The sequence below is a fragment of the Mauremys reevesii genome, linkage group 11, assembly GCF_016161935.1.
Source record: "Mauremys reevesii isolate NIE-2019 linkage group 11, ASM1616193v1, whole genome shotgun sequence".
NCBI lineage: Eukaryota > Metazoa > Chordata > Testudines > Geoemydidae > Mauremys > Mauremys reevesii.
Window position 1 is genome coordinate 20,932,846 of NC_052633.1, and position 20,987 is coordinate 20,953,832.

General features: G+C 43.1%; 1 protein-coding gene across 6 annotated transcripts; it reads right to left on the bottom strand.

The window, feature by feature from the left end:
• Positions 1–216: 216 nt before the first annotated feature.
• Positions 217–19,563, bottom strand: BZW1 (basic leucine zipper and W2 domains 1). Of its 6 annotated transcripts, none has more exons than XM_039495782.1 (12): positions 19,357–19,563; positions 17,807–17,880; positions 14,213–14,389; positions 8,460–8,554; positions 8,029–8,094; positions 7,529–7,664; positions 7,029–7,138; positions 6,452–6,622; positions 5,604–5,750; positions 4,327–4,465; positions 2,998–3,120; positions 217–1,063 (listed from the first exon to the last, which is right to left on the bottom strand). In XM_039495782.1, exons 2-12 carry the CDS (start codon positions 17,868–17,870, stop codon positions 1,032–1,034), a joined length of 1,260 nt encoding a protein of 419 aa, XP_039351716.1. In that variant the 5' UTR covers positions 17,871–17,880; positions 19,357–19,563; the 3' UTR covers positions 217–1,031. The 6 variants fall into 6 exon arrangements, with proteins under 6 accessions (XP_039351716.1, XP_039351713.1, XP_039351717.1 ...); XM_039495779.1 differs by lacking the exon at positions 19,357–19,563 and adding an exon at positions 19,100–19,252; XM_039495783.1 differs by lacking the exon at positions 19,357–19,563 and adding an exon at positions 19,104–19,226.
• Positions 19,564–20,987: the final 1,424 nt, after the last annotated feature.

Below are 20,987 nucleotides of genomic sequence, written 5' to 3' on the forward strand. Positions count from 1 at the left end.
AGTGGAACCCTGAGCAGTATGCAACTTAAATGACAGTTAATTATGACCCTGTTGCACTCCACTGAACAGCAGTTTGCCTTTAGTAGACAATTACAAGTTGTTAGCCACACTTCAATTGACTTTTTGGTCTACCCCTGTACTCTTAGATGTTAATCATTCAGTTTTATAGCATGTTATTGGCACACAATTTCTAGTCCATTGATCCATAACCAAGAATACATGGCATTAAAAAACTTTCAAGGACAAGTTTAATAGTCTTAAGAAACACACATAAAACAGGCATGTGACCAGCCAGTAGGCTCAGAATGCCTGCTTGCTTTGCTTGGCAAGAGAAAAGTTTTACTACAGAATCTTGCCAGCCAGGGTCACTCAAAATGGCAAAACCAGGGATTTAGAAGTTGTGCAGAAATAAATTTAAGTTCTTAGACTTTTTTGGCAACCCCCCCATGTATTGGCTAGACTTATGTATTCTTAAAGTAATACTCTAAACATACCTGTGTAAGTCAGTGCTTGTGAAATAAAGACCTGCATGGATAAGCTAGTTTCATGGATGAGACTTCCCATAGAGTTAGCAGAATCTCAAGTTTCATGCCAAATCACACCCCCCTCCCATGGCTTTTTGGGTTGAGATACTTGTATGGTTTAATCTGCAAATAGAGTTTCCATAATAAATCTCATTTACCAAATCATGACTGCTTGTAAGTGTTTATATAGAAAACCCAAGATAAAATGATTTTTGTGGAAGGCCTTAAGTTACATTACAGTAGAAAATACAGGAGGTAGAATATAACTGAAAGGACTAATGCAATGTTAGAGTCAAATCTACAGCTCCTGTAAGCTACTTAAAACATGGTTTTAAAAACTAAAACCAGTATCTTCAATAACTATAGAAAACAGTTAAAATAAATTTGCCATGAGAGCCCTTGTATCATGCTTGATACAGGGAGGTAGGATGCAAGAACCAAAAAGGACACACAAGACTGACATTTATCTACAGCTCCTGTTTGCTTTACTGAGGACAGTTTCACATGTCAGTCACCTTCTTCAGTTTCTGACTCAGACTCTGAAAAGAAAAAGAATTTAATTAGGAGATGGGACTGTGCAACATAAGTTAACATTGTTATAAGTCCTTCCAAAATAAACTTGTAAGAACACAGCTGGACACTGCCAACTCAGCCTAAAACACACTATTTTGCACTTCAACTCCACAGATTCAAAATTTACTTTAAAAAGCTATGTGATACTATAGTAAACTTTAGCATGTCAACAGTACTTTTGGGAGGACTACTGCTCTAGTCATTTATGTATGAATTAAAGATTCTACACAAATCATAGAATAGACCTCAGGAGGTCATCTAGTCCAACCCCCTGCTCAAAGCAGGACCAATCCCCAGATAGATTTTTTACCCCAGTTCCCTAAATGGACCCCTCAAGGATTGGACTCATAACCCTGGGTTTAGCAGGCCAATGCTCAAACCACTGAGCTATCCCTCCCCTCCAGAATTGAATTTAAATGCAGTAGAAGGAGTTAGCATTAAACAGACCTGACTTTCATCTAGAGCAGTGGTTCCCAAAACTTTAACAACTCATGAACCCCCTCCTAAAAATGAGGGTTTCCAGGGATTTTCTCCCTTACCTCAACAAATTATAAAAGCAGTGATCTTGGAAATATAAAATTTGACTTTATGACACACTATTAGTTATCACTGTATTTTTATTACAGTATGAAAATGGAACTCTTCCAATATATCACTTTTGATTAAGCTGTTAGGAGCCTTGTCTTATATCAGAGGTGCCAGTAGAGAAAGAAAAAAAAGGTGGGGGGGCAAAGCCCCTGCACACCCTAGGGCCTGCAGGGGCACCACCAGAAAAGTGGGGGGGCCTGCAGGGGCCACACAAAAAAGGGGAGGGACTAGTGTGCCAATGCAGGGGCAGCACATGACCCTCATTGCCCCCCATATGGCACCTCTGACTCCTATGTTTCATCAAGAAGATCATATGTTAAACAGCATGAAGGTATTTAAGAAGCCAACTCAAAGAGTTCCTCGTACACACTTTCAGGTCTTGAGCAACAATGCACATTACAACAAAGCTTAAACTTGTTTTTAAATTATTATAAACACTAGCAGCCTATTTCATTTTAATAAACAGCAAAAAATATCCACCACCCTTTCCATTTCTTATGAGTCAAATCTCAGTGTGATAAATAAACTTGCTTTGATTGCTTAGCTCTTGGAAGGCCCCATGCTGCCCAGGGTCCCTATGGAGAGCTCTGTCCGCCATTAGGAAATTTTCCCCCCCAAGAATCCCCTGTAACATTTGGTGAACCCCAGGGGTTCATAAACCCATTTGGGAACCACTGATCTAGATCAGCCCACAATAGATGAGTCTTGAGCCTAGTCTCATTGGCCTACCAAGGCAGCCTCTGTTTACTAACTAGGCTGTTTTAATTTATTTTATCTGAGCTTTTAAATGGCAGCTAGCAGAGTTTCAAAACAGCCACCATGTTGTGTAAGTTTTACACAGGGTTGGGGTTAGATTCTGTTGCCAAGATCCAAGTTGGAAAGCAATCAGGAAGAACAAAGCTTAATGAAATATTCCCTTATATCCACTCTTTGTTAAAAGCCTGTCATGAAGGAATTTCTACCCCACAATTTCAGAATTTAGTATCAGGCTTTGTCTACACTACACTAGCACTTTTGTCAGGGGAGTGAGAACCCCTCCCTGACCAACGTAAGTTTCACCGACAAAAGCACTGGTCAGAACAGCACTATGTCAGCAGGAGATAGTCTCCCAACAATAGAGCCACTGCTACTCATTGGGGATGGTTTAATTATGCTGGCAGGAGGCATAGAGAGGCTACACAGGGCGACTTCACAGCCCATCTCCTCTTGTCTGCACCACTATCTATACCAGGGATTTTAGCGTTCCTTAACTACAAAACCCATTCTTCTTGTTTAACTTCAAACTAAAGTTTCACAGTAATTGTTTAGTTACCTTCTTCAGCATTCTTAAGCCATTCCACAAACTTTTTCATTTGTTCCAGAAAAACGCTCTTTCCTTTTGCAAGGTGTGCATCTTTATACCATTTCAGGATGGGTTCTTCACTCAGAACTTCAGCTGTTTTAAGACATGCCAAGGCAGGGTTACTATGGAAGTAGTCTGTACCAACATACTGCTTTGAGGGCTAGCTTACTAGGTTCTCCCAGCCACCCTTGGTTGGCAGCCATGTCACACAGTCACCCTTCACTCTTCTTCCCCCACTCCCCAAGATATTCATTCCCTTAAGGCTCCCCATATTCCACATATTACTAGGAACAAGATTGTTTAAATGGAATACACATTTGTGGAGTTTGACAGGCATGTCTATGGTATACATCAAGTCACCATTTGTTAACATTAAAGGTGACAGAGGAAATAAAGTTCCTTTTCCCTGAAAGAGATGCAGTAGGAGGTGAGTGAAGTCTATTTGACAGTCATGTGACTAGTCAGTTGCTCTTGTATGTCATGGTAACAACTTGAGGCTATATTGGAAACCAAGTTTCAAGATTTATATTTAGGGAAAATTGCATCTTTAAGTTTAGTCTCAGGGGTGACTGCTTTAAAGTCAGGAAATAGTTAAGTTCCCACAAAAGGAACTGACTCCATATCCTACCTATGTTTATCTAATCCCAGAAAGTAGACAGTTTGTCCTCCATATGTTACTGGTTTGTGAAGTGGGTAAGAAAGATCTATAACAGCCCTGTCCCTGGAGTGCCATCATGCAGCCATATGGCAAAGATGAAGCAGAAAACCATTTTGTCAGTGCAGAGTGAGCATACTTATGGAAAGAGACAGATGGTGAAGCTTTAAGCAGTACAGAAACCAGAAGAGGTTCTGTCTGGCTAACCTGTACAGCATTTGCCAGAAAACTGGCCCAAGTTTCTTTTCCCCATACACCAATATATGTTTTTGCTATTAATAGGTGGAAAACCTTAAGTTATCTTTGTATAGAAGTGAGACTGATCTGATTGGGCAAAAGTGCACCATGGCTACTAGATGCCAGCCAGAAAATAGTTGACATTAAAACTCCCCTCGCTAACTACATTAGAGATAGAGGCCCTTGCTCATCACTGCGGTTTAACAATTTACCTCAACTGACAAAGGTATGGTGATTTGTACAGATGGGCATGCAAGCACTAGAATTTCAGCTACCAATTAATTGACTGCAGAGAATCCTGACAATTTCATTTGCCAGAGGTCAGAAATTAGCTTTTCAGAGCTCTGAGTTAAGAGCTGGAAGTCTTTGCAAACAGTTATATGCTGCAGCCTTAAAGCTTTAGTTACCTTTATAAAAGAGCACCACTATTTTCTGGAAGGCTTTCATGAAGTGAATGTTGTCATAACAGTACTCCTGAATCTTCAGTAACAGAGTCAGCTCAGATTGACCTTGGGTAGTAAAGGCAGCAAGCAGAGGGCTGTATTGCTGGAAAGAGTACAAGACATTAGATAAACACTTCCAGCCCCGTGTAAGTCATTATTTCAGAGGGCATAGAAATTGTGAAAATACCTCCAAAATGGGATTTTAACTAGGTCCCCTCAGAGAAAAATGTCTGGTTTTGGGTGCATTAGACAGTTACCTTAGTCAATTTCAAGGACAAAGAATTTTACAAGTAACATTACTTAATTTCAAGGATTCATTCCATCCTTGAGATCATCTAAGTTTAACTGTAAAATTAATTCCCTGCAAACACTGAAATTTGATATTTTTGCCATTTACACAGTTTTGAATTTTCTGGCAGAAGTTGCTATTTACACAAGAAACTAGTTAGTTATACTTCGTTTATCACCACCTGATTAAGGGGCAATCCATCTACTGGCTTGGCAGAATTCAATTTTTTAAAATGTAATTTCAACAGGTACTGACTTGTAAGCTGTTTTTGTCAATATAAATTCAGGTTATGGGTAAGTATGGGGGTCAGAATTACTTAATGACAAATAAAAAAATTAAACCAGTAAGGCACACATTATCAACATCATGTTAAAATATACAAAGTAAATCTTAAATCAGACTAAGACCTCAAACTTTTCGCCTCTAAATGTAGATTGCTACTGACGGAAACATTTCAGTTTGAGGTGAATGGTGAAGTGGGCACTTATCAAGATTTACTGGATGATAGTCTAATCCTTTTGAGTCCAATAATCAAGTGCTGCATATTTAAGAATGGTGGCTGAAATCCACACTGGTGTTTTAGTACACACTAGTTACCTGCAGGAACCATCTTTTCCTCCATCATTGAGTAGCATCTCATTCGTATTTCTCAAGCATCTGGAGTCCTCAAGCAAGATTGAGTCCCCATTTTGCTAGGTGATGTACAGAGTTAGGTCTGGTCTACTCTAGAAAGCTGAACTACTTTAACTACACCAATAGTACACTCACTCCCTTAGTGTGGATGCAGTTCTACTTGGAAAAGGGTGTAGTATATTCTCACTTGTGTTTAACTCTAGGAGTTTTAGGGTATAATTAGGTCAGGGAGAGGAAAAAAGGACTGGGCCAGCCCATTAAGTGTCTTTATAGTAAGTTCAGTTATTCGGAGTTCTTGTATCAGAGCTACAGCAAATACCTTCAGGTGCTTGATGGCTTGTTCTGCTACCAGCTCCTCTTTTTTGTTCCATTCCACAGTGCTCATTACACTAGACCAGACTATGCCTATCACAGTCTGTTCTGAGATGTTGTTTTTCTTCATCTCTTCCTTGACATACAAGATTATCTGCAGAGTCAGTGAGTTAATGTTAGTATGAAAGCTACTGATTAAACAGCTTCCTTTGTGGCTTATAATCAGAATACTTATATTTCACTTCCAAAGACCCTTTCAAAGTTCTGAATTGCCTTAGATAACAGCAGTTCCAGTCATAGGTCAAGAAGCAGGGATGAGTTCTACATTTTACAATGCAAATGCCAGGTGCTGCACCATTAGTTTAGAAGATTAAATGCAAGTGGCCAGTAAACATTGGAGACCAAGAATATTAGTTTCTTGAGCTGGTGAGAAGAGTGAGAACACAGCCCAAGACTTTCTATTTGAATTTAGCAGCTTAATATTTAAGTAATGACACCCAAACAGTCACCTTCAGCTAATGATTACTGCTGCCACCATTCTAAATTCAGAGTGCCCAGGAGTTCTGTCCTCTAGAGAGGATAGGTCGGGTAAGACATACAGATGCATTACAGGTTTAGTCCTCCAACAGCAGCCAAGTTTCTCACTCAGGTACTAGATACAGTCCAGTAATCAGTTCTGTAAATTGACTCCTTTCCCTTCACTCTATTAATAAGAATCACAGTTCTAAGATTCCAGGAAGCAAAGATCCAAGTAATGGTGGGTTAATTCTATGTGGAATAAACTAAACAAAAATGTCAAGCAGCTTTGTGACAAGTTCTTTTTTTTGTATCTTGTTTAAATATATGTATACTTACATCCTTAAATGGATCTCCACGTGACATCTGCTCTTGAAGTTCTTTCTGCAGCTCTTTACGAGCTCCTATGGTTTGTTGGTTCCGAACATATTCTGAAAGTTCTTTTAGTCCTGCATCAGTGAAATACTTTGTGAAGTGTTCAAGGCTTTGTTTGTTGGCTGGAAAGAGTTCCTAAAAAAAAACCCAACATTTACATTGACTCCTATGCACAGAAGTTATTAGTGCCTGCATTTTATATTGGGACACATTTAAAGTCCAAGGGTTGCCAAGTTTGCTTTAGAGACAAAGTGGATGAGGTAATATTTTTAATTGGACGAACTTCTGCTGGTGAGACAAGCTTTCAGCCTTAGACAGAGCTCTTCGGGTGACCTGAAGAGCTCCAAGTAAGCTGATCTCTCTCACCTACAGAAGTCTGTCCAATAAAAGGTTACCACAGCCACCTTGTGTCTAATCTCCTGGGACCAACACAACTACAACACTACATACAAGTTTTAGTAATTCAGATAGGCCAAGTGGACAGGTATCTGCAAGAGCAATGACAGATAACAGTGTTCAGGTCATCCATTTGAATACTCACCATCAGTCTGTTGTCCATGTTGACTTTACGAAGGCTAGCAGCCACTGCATTAATATCTTTCTCATTTATCCATGATTTGAACAGCTTTACTGCAAAAGCTGCAGAAACACCTGCACAACAGGAGTTAGAAAGGTACTGTTAATAGTTCAATATGAAAGGAAGAGGAACTTGCTTGCAATGTTAATGGTTCTCCCCATCCTGTGGTGTCTTCAATTCCATAGTATATTAGCTACCCAAACTATGACAAACCCTCACAGGTGTGCATGTGCATGGGGTGGAAGAGAGGTAGAAGACTGCTAGTTAAATTTTGCTTCAGAACTAGTTAGGCCAACAGATTGTGTCACTGGATAAGACTCGCTGTTATGCAGCAGAGTATGTGGCTGCCACAGTTCACATCTATGTCAAATTTTAGCTTTGGTTAAATCTGTCACTAATGCCTCTTGGTCCCTGCTCCCACCACCCCTCACCATCCAACGGAATTGTTTAATACTAGTAGTTACCTTCTTTAACCAAGTTCTCATTATACAGGCTGTTGAGAATTGATGCATTAAGTGTCCCATTGGCCAAAAGAATACCTGTCAACATGGCCAGTTTGTTCCGCTCAGACTCTGAAAAACCTTTTAGGAACAGCAGCAGCTGCAATAGAAAGAACGGTAATCCTTCCAAAATGAATACACAAAGCTTTTAAGTATTATCAGCTGGTGTAACCAGTGCCTCCCTGAACCAAAGGTTAAGATACAGAAACTTGCTGCTGGCGATCATAGTAGCTTATGATGGGCAGAAATACAAGATCACTCCATAAGTAGAATGTTACCCTGACTGAAATTTAATTCCACACTAAATTAGTTGTCATTTATATAATCAAATGCCACATTAAGATACAAGGACATTTATTCTAGTAAGTGAAGATTTAATCACAGAACTCTTCCTTTTAGAGTGCATGGCTGTCTTGAAGCTTAGCCACAGGGTTTTTTGCTGTTATCTGAAGCCTGTTAAATACCTTTTTGACTTCATCTTCAAAGCCTTTTTCCAGGTATTTGTAACGCCTGATTAGCTTGTTAAAAACCTAGAAGACAGAAAATTAGTACATTACATTTGGACTCTAATCAAGGCAAAAAGTAATAAGTTTCAAACCAGCTTTGTTGAACATTTGGTTCAACATGTCAAGTCTGGCATTTTTGTACCAATGATAGTTTGCCACACTGCAGAGTTTAACATAATGAGTGTTTTTTTTTTTAAATGCTGCATGTCTAAGGCCATTTGCTGGGAGGCTTCCAAAAAAATATAAAAAGTTATAGTTTATTTGAACACCAAGACCAGTTTTTGTAGACCATTATTCCACAGCAATGCTAAACATGACAGCTAGTTATCAACCATTGTGCACACAAGGTGAGAGTCAGTGAAGTTCAACTGTACACACTCAGGACTAACCTGAGCAAATGCTTGCATGGTTTCTAGATCTTCTTGTGCTGCAAATACACAGACATCTGTACGCATCAGGTCATCTGCCAGAGTACCACCTGGGGCTAGAAGAAGTTTTAGTGTTAACACTTCATTAGAAATTAAAACTGGTATTTCATATTTAAATATTTTTTTTGATCAGCAAAGGATTACACTATTGCTTATAGTATGCAAAGAGTCAGTAAAATGTGACTTTTTGATCTGCTTTACATTTAGTGTCGTACGATGCTGAATCTTACAGCTGTCCTTTACTGAAGATCAGTGGTGACTATACCACTAAATATAGGCCTCCAGATAATTTTATTTAGTCATCTACTATTGTTGCATTGAAACTTAAGTCAGGATGTATCAAATAGACTGATAATGCTCAGATTTAATATTCTGTACAACAGAAGAGCTTTACACACTTGGTATTATGAGCCATAATACATTAGTTTTGTCTTAAAAAAACCCCAACAGATCATGAAAGTTTTCCTTCCAACTGCAGATACAAGAGACATTACATTGATTTAATCCTAAATATCGTATCTACTAAAGTCACTTCACACACAGTTAAGTTATTTTTAATTTATTTATTTTTTAAACTGAGTGACCCAGCCCTGGAAGCAAAACCTAACTGTTATAGAGTTGCATGTCCATACTAAGTTTTGAACGGCTCAAAAATTAAAGCATCGCAGTTTGAGGTTAGGCTTTAAAAGAACCTTCCAACACTAAAGTCAAAGAAAATTTCTAACAATGTGCTAAGCAAAACAGCAACCATGGCTCCAAAAATATCCACTTTAATACATGAGTCACGTGTAACATTTAAGATTGGATTTTCAAAAGCATGAGCATTGGTTCAACTACTTCTAGATGTCTCACTGCTGATTCCAGGGCAGGGAGTTAGGCCAACTGTGAGCAATTTTGAGGAGTCCCACCCTAAATCTTCACACCAAATTTATTAGAGGCCAGTCAAAAGTACTCAAGGACAGATCAAGTGGGGCTCAAGTCAGTTTTGATTTAGAACTGAGTCTTTGTAAGATGCAACATCAAGACTAGTCTGCTAATTCATTTATTATACAGCAGGACTTCTGGTTAAAGGCAACACAAAGTCCTGTTACTTTAAGGACAGGGTTCTCAAACTGGGGGTTGGGACCCCTCAAAGGATCATTACATGGGGGTTTGTGATCTGTCAACCTCCACCCTAAACCCTGCTTGCCTCCAGCATTTATAATGGTGTTAAATATATTAAAAAGTGTGTTTAATTTATTGGGGTGGAGGGGGGTGTCGCACTCAGAGGCTTGTGATGTAAAAGGGGTCACCAGTAAAAAAGTTTGAGACCCACTGATTTAAGGCAACTGAGGCCTGATCTACAGTAGAAACTTTGATCATCACACTGGTGTGTGTTAGGGATTTGATTTTTGTGACATTTCTAGAATGAAAAAGCAAAGAGAAGCCATCACTTGAGTTCAGATATGGAAGGTGCTAATCAGGTATTAGAATATTTAATTCAAGAGTTAAGTCAGGTGTTATAATACACACAACATCCAAGAATTTAAAATGGTACCACTCCATGTGGGTAGAAAGCTCTTATTCTTTGGCAGAGCCAGCAGTGGGAGCACAAGTTAACGTTTTTCTAATGTTTGCAGATACTACAAAGGAAACAGTAATGTAATTCTTTATTAAAAGAAATCAAAGACACTTTAGAATACCTGTTTCATAATCCATAGAGTCCTCAGATATGGATGGAGATTTCCCAAAAGATGGTAATCTGATAAGAGCAAGACTTCAGAAACACATCCTATTTGAATGGACAGGATACTCTTATCTTCCATCCCAAAACCTCTACACTCACTATTAAAACTGCCATCCTCCCTACCAGAGTGTAGGCCTGAGTGGAAGTGATTTCTGACATCTCCCTGCCCTGCACACTCAAATCCTGCTACTTCTTTCTGCTTAGAGTTTTCAAGACTCGTACATCTTTTCATACCCAGTCACTAAATTTCTCATTTAGGGCCTTCTCTGGTCTCAAATACTGCAACATCCTCCTCTCTGGAATCCATAGAGCACACACTACCCTCTTCCAACCTACACAAAACACAGGAGCAAGAGTCCTCTTCCATGCCCTTCATTTTGATTATGTTACTCCACTTGTTTCCCCATTTGTCACATCAAATTCAGGCATCATGCATTGTAATTCAAGTCCTATATAATTTTTCCCTTCCTTACTTATCCAAACTCGTATCTTCTTCCCTCTTCCCAGTTTTAAAAGTGGGAACCTTGATAAATGCCCATTTGTCAAGCTTTTTCTTCCACATTGCCTTCTATACATGGTATGGCCTTTGAGATAATTTACAAAACTCTTACTTCTCATATTAAAGTCTCCTGAAGATTCACTTACACATGCATCAAATCCACCTGAGTAGTAGTAAACATCTGTAGGTGTCTATCCAGAGGTTATGGGCTTCTTGAGGCAACAACAATTCATTCTTATCTGGAGAGTGCTTAGCACATAGTGGATACTGCTATAAGTAGTGCTTTCCACAGTGAAGTAGTCTGTTGGATAAATCAGGACCCTTTGGTTCTATTGACTCAGTCACCAATATACTATGGGTTTGGCTACACTTGCAGCTGTACAGCACTGGGAGTTAAAGCTGTCTTCGTACAGCTGTGTAGAGAAAGCGCTGCAGTGTGGCCACATTTGCAGTGGTGTTGGGAGTGGTGCATTATGGGCAGCTATCCCAGCATTCAAGTGGCTGCAACGTGCTTTTCAAAAGAGGGGGGGTGGGGTGGAGTGTGACAGGGAGCGTGAGGGAGAGGGATTTTTGGAGCAGACACTGTGTCAGCTCCCTGCCTTGCAAATTCCGACTACTTCCCCCACCCCTCATTCACTCTTAAATGCAAATAGCCTTCAGACCAGATAAGCAGCTGCTCTGAGGGACTCCCTTCCCCTCCCTCCCACCCCCGCCGTGCTGTTTCTCTCCTCAAGCAAACACTAGCTGTGGACATTCATCCCCCTGCCTGCCTCATTCACAGCAAACAGTAGTTGTGTTTGTTTTTCGAGTTCACAACAAAACAAAGAGAGGCATCATAACAAAACAAAGAGTTCTTTAGTTAAAAGCACTATGGGAAAATTCCGGCGGTCAGTTACAGCGTAGTAAGATTAATCACTGTTTACACTGGCACTCCAGCGTTGCAGTCGTTATTCCCCAGGCCGAGGTGGAGTACAGCCAGCGCTGTAGCCAGGGAGATACAGCGCTGTATGTGCCTTGCCAGTGTGGACGGGGAGTAAGTTGCAGCGCTGTAAAGCCACTACCAGCACTGCAACTCTCCAGTGTAGCCAAGGCCTATGAGACATTAGGCAAGTCACTCACCCTATTTGCTTTAATTCCCTGATATGCAACTTTACAAGCCTCTCACTAGTATTGTGGTTTAGTATTAGTACAGTGCTTTAGGCCCTTCACAAGTGTTCTAAAGAAATGCAAGTTAATTATTTTAAATACCATTGTTAGTGGCCATTTAAAGTTAACCAATCCTTTGAAAGCTTTATCACAGTGAGTAAGCACATGCTGCATGATCCAAACTCTACTTTTTATGAAAGTTATAATCACTGTTGAAGATTCACCTTTTTTAAAGTTATAATATAGAAGACAAGCTTGCCAAATTATGCACAAAAATTTAGAATGGAAGAACACTTAAGCTTTGAAGAGTTCAAGGTCACTCATTTAAGGCAGTGTCTCCTCACAGAGGGGAACATCCCTAACACAAAGGAATTAACAATTGTCAAACTATCTGCTGTTTTGTACATTCTTCTCAAATCCTGCTGTATGTATTTCCCCAAACCCACTGCCATAGGTCGCGTCTACAGTAGCAAGAACAGGGGACCTAGATGCAGCATACCAGAAGCCTTGTTAAGTCACTTGAAGCAAGAAGTGCAGTTTACTGTTGAGGGACTAATAGCAGCTACAGCGTCCATAATTAAATGGAGATGGATTTAGCAGATGAAACTTGACATTGCATTATGAAGTGTTGCTGCTGGTCTGCCAGTACTGGATGCTGAGGTCCTGTTTGGAAGCCTATCAGAACAGTGACAACTTAAAACTGAAGCATGAGCCCCAAGCTTTGGTGCTGTGGCAGGTAGTAAGCAATAAAGGCCAAAAGAGGAAGCAACAACGGAAAAAGAAATAATTGAAAAGAGAAAGCCAATAGTTATGGAGTGTAATGTGTCAGCTCTCATATGTTTTATGGAAATATGTTTATAAGTGTGAATATAATGCAACTGAAATATGCTTTAGGCAAAAGGTCTCTTGTAAGGTATCATTACAAAGCTTATAATTCAACTGAGTGTATTCATCCTATTTGTATGAATGCATCATTCTTGTATCTGAAGCTAGAAATATGAGGTATTACTCTGAAGTCCTATTGTAACTATGTAAATTGTGGGCCATTAATAGTGGTTTAGAATCTTGATGGCTCCCATTAACCAGGACAATTGGTTGTAAATGGCTGTTTACCTGGAAGCCTTCCTGTGTTCATCTGAGTCAGACTGGAAAGAATGGAGGCTTGGGGTCTCACAGGACATGTGACCATGTCACCTAGTACTGGAATCCATCTTAAACCCAGCGCTTTTCCATTTAGAAGGAGGGGTGGGGACCCAGAGAGAGAAAAGATTCCTGCCTTATGCCAAAGCCATAAAAAGGGGGTGGAACAGAACAAAGGGGGCTGCAGTCATGAGAAATCTCCTAGTTACCACCTGAGCTGGAAACAACAAGAATTGTACCAGGGAAAATATTGGTCCCAGACTAAGAAGGAGTCTAATCTGTGAAAGAATCTTATTGGAACATCTGAGGGTGAGATTTACTTGTATTCGGTTTCTTAAATGTACTGGGCTTAGACTTGCACGTTTTGTTTTATTTTGTTTGGTAACTTACTTTGTTCTGTCTGTTATTACTTGAAAGCTACTTAAATCCTACTTTTTCTACTTAATAAAAAAATCACATTTATTAGTAAACCCAGAGTAAGTGATTAATACCTAGGGGAGCAAACAGCTGGGCATTTCTCGATCAGTGTTATAGAGGGCGGACAATTTATGAGTTTACCCTGTATAAGCACTACACAGAGTAAAATGGATTTATTTGAGGTTTGGATCCCATTGGGAAGTGGGTGTCTGGGTGCTGGAGATAGGTGACTTGCTGAGCAGGTTTTGGTTAAAGTCTGCAGCATTGGGGGCATGGACCAGACCTGGGTCTGTGCTGCAGCAGACTAATGTGTCTGGCTCAATAAGGCAGGGTTCTGGAGTCCCAAGCTGGCAGTGGAAAACAGGTTCAGAGGTAACTTCAGCACATCAGGTGACAATCCCATGGGGGGGTCTCTGTGACTGAACCTGTCACAAGAGCCCTTCCATCCTTGAGCGGGTAACCACAGTAAGACAAGACATTATTATACGAGTAGTGATTCTCACTGTGTTCAAGGACAGACGATTTAAAAAGTGAGCCATTTCTGCTGCAGTGCAAGCAGCCACCCTCAATCCAATGTAGCAGAGATTATGCTGAGACAGAGCATTAATTTATGTACCACAAAGGTTTGAAGCAATCCAAATAAATAGCATCCATTTTTAAACTTGGGTGACAAAGCAGATCAATAACCTACATTTAAGCATGCGTGCAAGTGTCATTTGAGTCCAAATGAGAGAATAATGTGATCTATCAAAGCAGCCATGTTTAAAAGTTTAGCTAGACACTTACCCAGCATTCCACCAGCCACCAGAATGTCAAAGAGTGTCTCTGCATAGCGGCGATAGTCAAGTTTTGCTCCAGACGCATCAAGAAACTTTGCTACTGCTTCCAAGTCACTGCCAGTTTCAGTTAGACCTTGAATAATACAGTCCTGAAACTGAGTAGGGTCAAACCTCTCTTTTTCATCTGCAATAAAAGAGAAAGCATTGGTATTTGATAAGCCTACTAGTTGCAGGAGCTTAGTCTCACTTTAACTTAAAGATAATACTGTCAATTTCTGTATCAGCTTCTGTATCAGCATCATCCAACTTCAGGAATTCATTCAGTAATTAAACCGGCAACAGTTTCAGAAATGTTTGAGTTTACCAGGGAAGCCTGAAACAGCCAGTGAATTTGCCATTAGTTTAATACATATGAGTTTAGCATTAGCCATTTGACCCAAACATGTCAACTATCAACTGCAATAGCTGCAGAAATAGCCACCATTGATTTTTTGAATGGTGAGAATATGCAACTATGGTTAGCCTTGAACAAGTTAGCTGTTCACTTAGAAGTTACAAGATTTTGACTCCTAATGTTTTTTCCACTTAAGCCAAGAAGCACCAATACTAAGGCTACACGTATTGCATTCTAATCCCTGCCTGTTTTCCCACAGTAATTTCTTCCTGCTAAATTCGGCAACAATACCAGTTTTGCCCATTTTACTGTTTCTTCATCAAGATAGTGAGAGTCAGATTATGCTAGGGCTGAAGATTTATCTTAAAAAAAAAATCATCTAAGAGTCATGGAGCAGTTACACTAAATTTAATAAAAGAGTCTCAGATTACTAAGGCCATGTCTACACTAGAGACCTTTCAGTGGCACAGCTGTACTGATGCAGCTGTGCTGCTGTAAGATTTCTCGTGTAGTTGCTCTATACCAACTGGTGGGAGCTTTCCCAGCAACATAATTAAACTACCCCCAATGAGGAGCAGTAGCTATGTTGGCAGGAAAAGCTCTCCTGCCAACATAGTGTTGTGGACACTACCACTTATGCTGGTGAAATTTACCTCCTTGAGCGACATGTTCTCACACCTCCGAATGACACAAGTTTCGCAGATATAAGTGGTAGCGTAGACATGGCCTTACCATGACTGCTCAGATTTTTGCTATTATAATATAAAAAAGCCACTGCAATCTCCTTGCCCCAAGGCATTTGGGTCCCAGGCCCCTCCTTGCCTAGTTTGAGCTAAGACCCAGCAGCCGCTGCCTCCCAGACCATTCCTGAGACAGCAGAGTAGCTGGCCCTCTGGCCAGGTACCTCCAATATGGGCGGTAGGTCATGGGCTAGGGTGCTTGCAGCCCCACTCAATGGGGGAGCCCCTGCCTGAGTTCCTGCTGTGAGGGGAGGTCCCTACACTTCTCCAAGCCACCTGACCTAGGCAAAGCACAAGCAGAGAGGAGGACTGCAGCCTAGATGCTAAGACTTCAAATCCAGATATCATCCAACATGAGTCTGGGCATTTTTTCATTTAAATTAGAAGTGCAAAGTCACTAATGAGGCTAACCAATATTTAGCCTTAGTTAAATCCACATTAATGCTTTCTGAACTATTCACTATAACTAGTTAGGCCTACCACTCTTTTGTAACAGAAGCATCAAAGAGTGTTTGCATTTCAGCTAAACCAGTTGCCATGTATTGAAAACTATTTGCATGGTGCTCAGATGAAAGGACTCAAGTCCAGTTCTTAACTAGAAGAGATTCTGAATGCAACTGTCCTGCTCTGAGGTTTGCTTCAAAGTGGCGGAAGAGTGTAAAAACAGTAAATTGTGTCAGAACTTTGTGAGCAGACAGATTTAGGATAAAAACCTGTCTTAAATATGAAGTGCTAGAAGGAATGTGATTCTGAATCACATTTCATTAGCCGTGTTTCAGCCTCTTTCTGTTCCAGATAGAACCTGTACATTTTATATTTGGGATCAGTCATGCATGCCTGTCTTCACTACCAAAATAGATTGCTCTTAACATAACACCCCACTTTTTTTTTTGGCAGCGAAGAAAGGGCCTAATCAATGGAAAGGGAAGGTTATACAGTTTCTCTCAATCATTCTTTCAGGGTTGTCCTTGAAGGAGACGTCATTTGCCAACTAGGTAGGAGATGCCTACTGAGACAGTGGTGGAGACCTTAAGTTGATCAAGTCCTCCCAAATGCTTCCTTCCATTGTTTTGCCAGCTGTTAAGTCATTTCACACCTGACTGACACAGCTATGCCAACCTAAGTATGCGTGTAGAAGATAGCACTCTTAAGATGTCGTAGTGTCATCTTCAGTGTGTTTTACTTTGATGAACCTCTTCGTTATTATTGCAGACTATTTAATTCCTTATTTCATTCTACTTGAGACAAATCAGGTAAATTCATACATTAATCAAAGCCAATCAGATGCTTTCATAGCCACTACTGTTAGAATGAGAAATCGGAGAATTGAAAAATGTGAGCTAGCTAGCCTTCTTGAAGGTGGGGAGGGTTCTAACTTTCTCTAGAAGTCCCTAGATTAGAGCAAACCAAGGCCCTTAATTTATAACAGCATCCAATTCCCTCTTAAAAAGAGAATGGCAGTTTTCTTCTAGCTACTTACTAGCCACACTACTCTCCAATTACACCACCATTCCACTCTAGCCTTTTACCTATATCTCCACTTTTATTGTTTCCTCAACAGTTAGAATATTTGTTCCTATTAACTAATCTAGGAGTAGAAAGAGGAAGTAAAGTTGCCTTCACAGACTGAAGAGCCCATCAGCTCCCTCCCACCCCTTGAAGAAGCCTGAGTTTTCCCATAAATCTAATGACATCCTAATTTAGGCTCTTTATTACTGACAAACTTTCACACTGGTTGAAGGTGTTCTAGATTAGGCATTGTTTGGAAAGGAGCATAATCAGAATTTAAGCTGTTTTTTATGGTGCAAGGCACATTTAAAATGAAATAGCCTACACTGAAAGGCTAATTTTTATGGTAAAAATGTACATCTGTTTAACTTTATAGCTCTTTATTTACAGACACCTACCTAAACAAGTTCTTAAAAGACTAGACCAGTGGTCCCCCCACTTTTTAGAGTCACACCCCCCTGCACTCACCCCCTGGGCTGGGAGCAGGGCCACTGCTGAAGGGGGGAGGGAGGTGAGAGAAGAGATGAAAAGTGGCCACAGCCAGTGGCAGAGGAGAGAGCGGAGCCACAGACAGGCTGTGGTGGAGGCCAGCAGCCAGGCCTGTGGCCAGCTGCAGTTCCACTCCCAGCCTCCCCCCAGGCTGGGAGTGGAACTGCAGCTGGACACAGGCCTGGCTCTGAGGCTGGGGGTTGGCATGGGGCCGGGAGCGGAGCTGCACCGAGGCTGGGTATGGGAACCGGGGATGTGGGACCAGAGCAGAGCTGGGGGTGAGGAGGGGCTTGGTGGTGCTCCCTCATGGGGACTGGCCCCAGATGTTCCTCCACAACCCCTTAGGGGCACACCCCACAGTTCAGGGAACCTCTGGGCACACATACTTCATTCTCTTGCCCAGCACATGCTGATAGGTCTTCTGTACAGAGTTGGCCATGAGCTACACACAAAAAGGATTAATATTTACCTCTTTTTCTAGTTTTAAAACGCTGGCCTGATAGCGTTGGCTTCTGCTGCTTTTGATTATTCATAAAAGACACCCTGTGAAAAAAGAAAAGTTCTTCAAGATATCCTTAAGAAGCAGATGATTCCTACACCATGCTTTAATTCTAAGCATGTGTATCAGCTACTGTACACATCTCCTCGTGGAAGGAGTTCACACTTTAAAAATAAAGTATTATTTGAGAGTGGCTGAAGCCTTAGACTGCATTCCTCCCCTATTTTACTATAACCACACTCTTGTCAGGGATATGAAATGCAAATCCTGCACTGCTAGTTCCTGGGCCTGCCTGTTGGCTAAGAACATCTACACTGCTGAAGTAACTCTGAGACAGATCATGGTACATTTTCACTAAAGCCATGCAATACTTATTAGCTGTTATGGCAAAGACAGATTAGTCTAATTAAGACATAAAAGGATAACCTCAGGGTGAATGACCTTGGGCAAATCATGCTCTCTCTAGCTCAGTTTCCCTATTTGTAAGGTAAGGATAATTTGATCTCCGTTGTAAAGCACAGTGACAGGCAAGGAAAAGCGCGGTACAGAGGTGAGGAGTGTTTAATTAGACCGAGATCTCAGACCTGGCAGAGCCGCGCTCAGCGCCACGCAGGCCGGGCCGACACGTTACGACCCCGGACAGCAGGATCGCAGGCCCGGATCCAGGCGGGCAGGACAAGACGCATCAGGGCGCTAGTAACCTCCCGAGGCCCGTCCTCGCTCCCTGCCCCGGCCCCCCGCCCCCAGGGGAGGAACAGGCCTCCACGCCGCACCGCCCGCGCGGGACCGGGGAGCTCCCAGCCCCCGCGCGCCTCCCGCTCGCCGGGCTGCTGAGCACCCACCGGGCCTCCCTGGGCGGAGGCGGCCGCTGCTGGCGCTCTGGAGCCGGTGGATCGGGGGGAGAGTGTCTCCTCCAGTCGGGCCGCGCTCAGCGCCGCGGCCTCCCCGTCACAGGCCGGGGCTTTGTTACCCGGCAGGGCCGGGCCAGGCCGCCGCGGTAGGGGGGGGGGGGAGAGAGAGAGAGAGAGAAGCGCCCTGCAGTCCCCGGCCCCGGCCTCGCCCCGGCCCAGTACCCGGAGGAGGCCCCGCCACGGCCCCGCTCCTCCCGGCCCCGTGCCCGGGGGAGGCCCCGCCACGGCCCCGGCCCTCCCGGCCCAGGCCCCGCTCCTCCCGGCCCCGTGCCCGGGGGAGGCCCCGCCACGGCCCCGCTCCTCCCGGCCCCGTGCCCGGGGGAGGCCCCGCCACGGCCCGCTCGCTCCTCACCGACTTTAAGGCAAAGAGAAAACGTCCAGGGGCCCCTCACTACAAGCGGAGACGACGGCAGGCGGCGGCGGCGGCGGCTAAATCCTGCTGCGAGCGGAACCAACGCGGAGAAGGGGAGGGAGGAAAGGGCGGGCCCCGCCTCGCCCTGACAGACTCGCTGGGAGAGACCATCCCACCCCGGAGGGGGGAACCTGCCTAACTCATTTCGTGACACGCACACCCCAACAGCACACAGCCCCTCCCCCACCTACACTTACCGTGAGGGGCGCCGCGGAGTCCCAGCCACACACAGCCCCGCGGTGACGGGCACTTTCCCTTCCGTCGCAGCGAACGGGCGGATTTAGCTCCCCTACCCCGTCAGTGAGCGCGTCCAGAGCCCCTTCCGCCTGCTTTACCGTCAATGGCCAGCGACCGTCTCACCGCCCCTCTCTAGGCAAGTGGATCAGTCCATCGAGAGGGGCGGGGGGACTCGCAGCTACCCGGGTAGGGGCTGTTGACGGTTTGCTTTCCCGGGACGTCACTCAAACTCGTTGAGTGGCGAGGGAGGGCGAGGTAGCGCCCCCTGCTGGGCTCGCGGCGCGCAGCCGCCCAGGGCCGTGAGCCGCGTGCGCTGGAAGCGCTGCCATTTTAGCTGGGCTGAGCCCGCCCGGTTGCCCCCGCAAACCCGCCTACGGAGCGCGGCTGCCGGCTCCGGCCCCCGGGAGCGCCGGCCTGGTGGAGGTCGGTAATACCGTAATGACAACAATCTGAATTCGCCACCCGAAATCATGACTCGCTGCTAGAGAGCGAACGTGGCTGTCCTAACCCGTCCCGCCTCGTTAGGCTAATAGAGAGCAAGCGCGTCCCACGCTCATTGCACTGGGCAATAGACACCGTCAGTATCTGACCACTGAGAGCTAATGCGTATTCTGCCTCCAGATAACGATGGCAAAATGAGCCTTTTTTCCCTTTGTTGCAATATAAACTGTTCAGTGTGTTGGACGCTCTCAATTTTCCCCAGCTTTAAAAAAATTACAGAGGGAGAAGGGATTTTTCCCCCTAAAAAATGTAAAACATATTTTACATATGATAGCGTTGTGTATCGTTTTTTAGCGTTGTACAAAATACAAAAAGGACTTACAATCTAAGCAGGGCAGACATGGCATAGATAGACTGCCCTCTGAAGCCCAAAGGGGTGAATAACTAGGGCGTATTTGTTATTTTATCATGGTTACAGTATTAATAAATAATAGCATTTGGGTGCAGATAAGTTCTCAGTAACACATTTGCCTTCTGCTGTTCCTCCTTATGGTTCCTGTCACAGTTTTAGGGTAACTGCACCTGTATTCACATTCTGAGGTCCAACTATCATCTCTTTTTGGCGAAGAACGACATCTCACTTGCTCCTGACCAGGGATTATTAAGGCTGCACAGATCCCTGCCTGCAGTTTGGTATTCCCAGGCTAGTGTCTGCACTTTGTTATCTCTCCAGTGTGTTGCCTGCAGTTTTAAGGTACCACACAGTCCTTTCTAAGCAAGCACATTTATTCTTAACGTGAAAGCATTACAGAAAAACATTTTTAAAACAAAGAACCTACCCACATAGCTAGAAAGCTTACCACAGGTAACCCCCCAACTCCAAGCTCAGGCTCCGGTAGGTGTCAGTCCTTCAAAACCCACAACTAGATTTTCCTTGTGGTTACAAGTTCATAACATAATTCAGAACCATAACACAGGCTAGGTAGTTCACCTGTTTATTTATACAACTAAGGCCTTTGACCTCCAGTCTCTGGGAACAGTTGATCAGTATACAGTGATCCATTCCTCAGGACGTAGCTCCAAGAGGCTGAGTTTTTTGTATAACCAGGGAACTTGCATTAACCTCTTCGTAGGTATTTCCCCAGAAAAT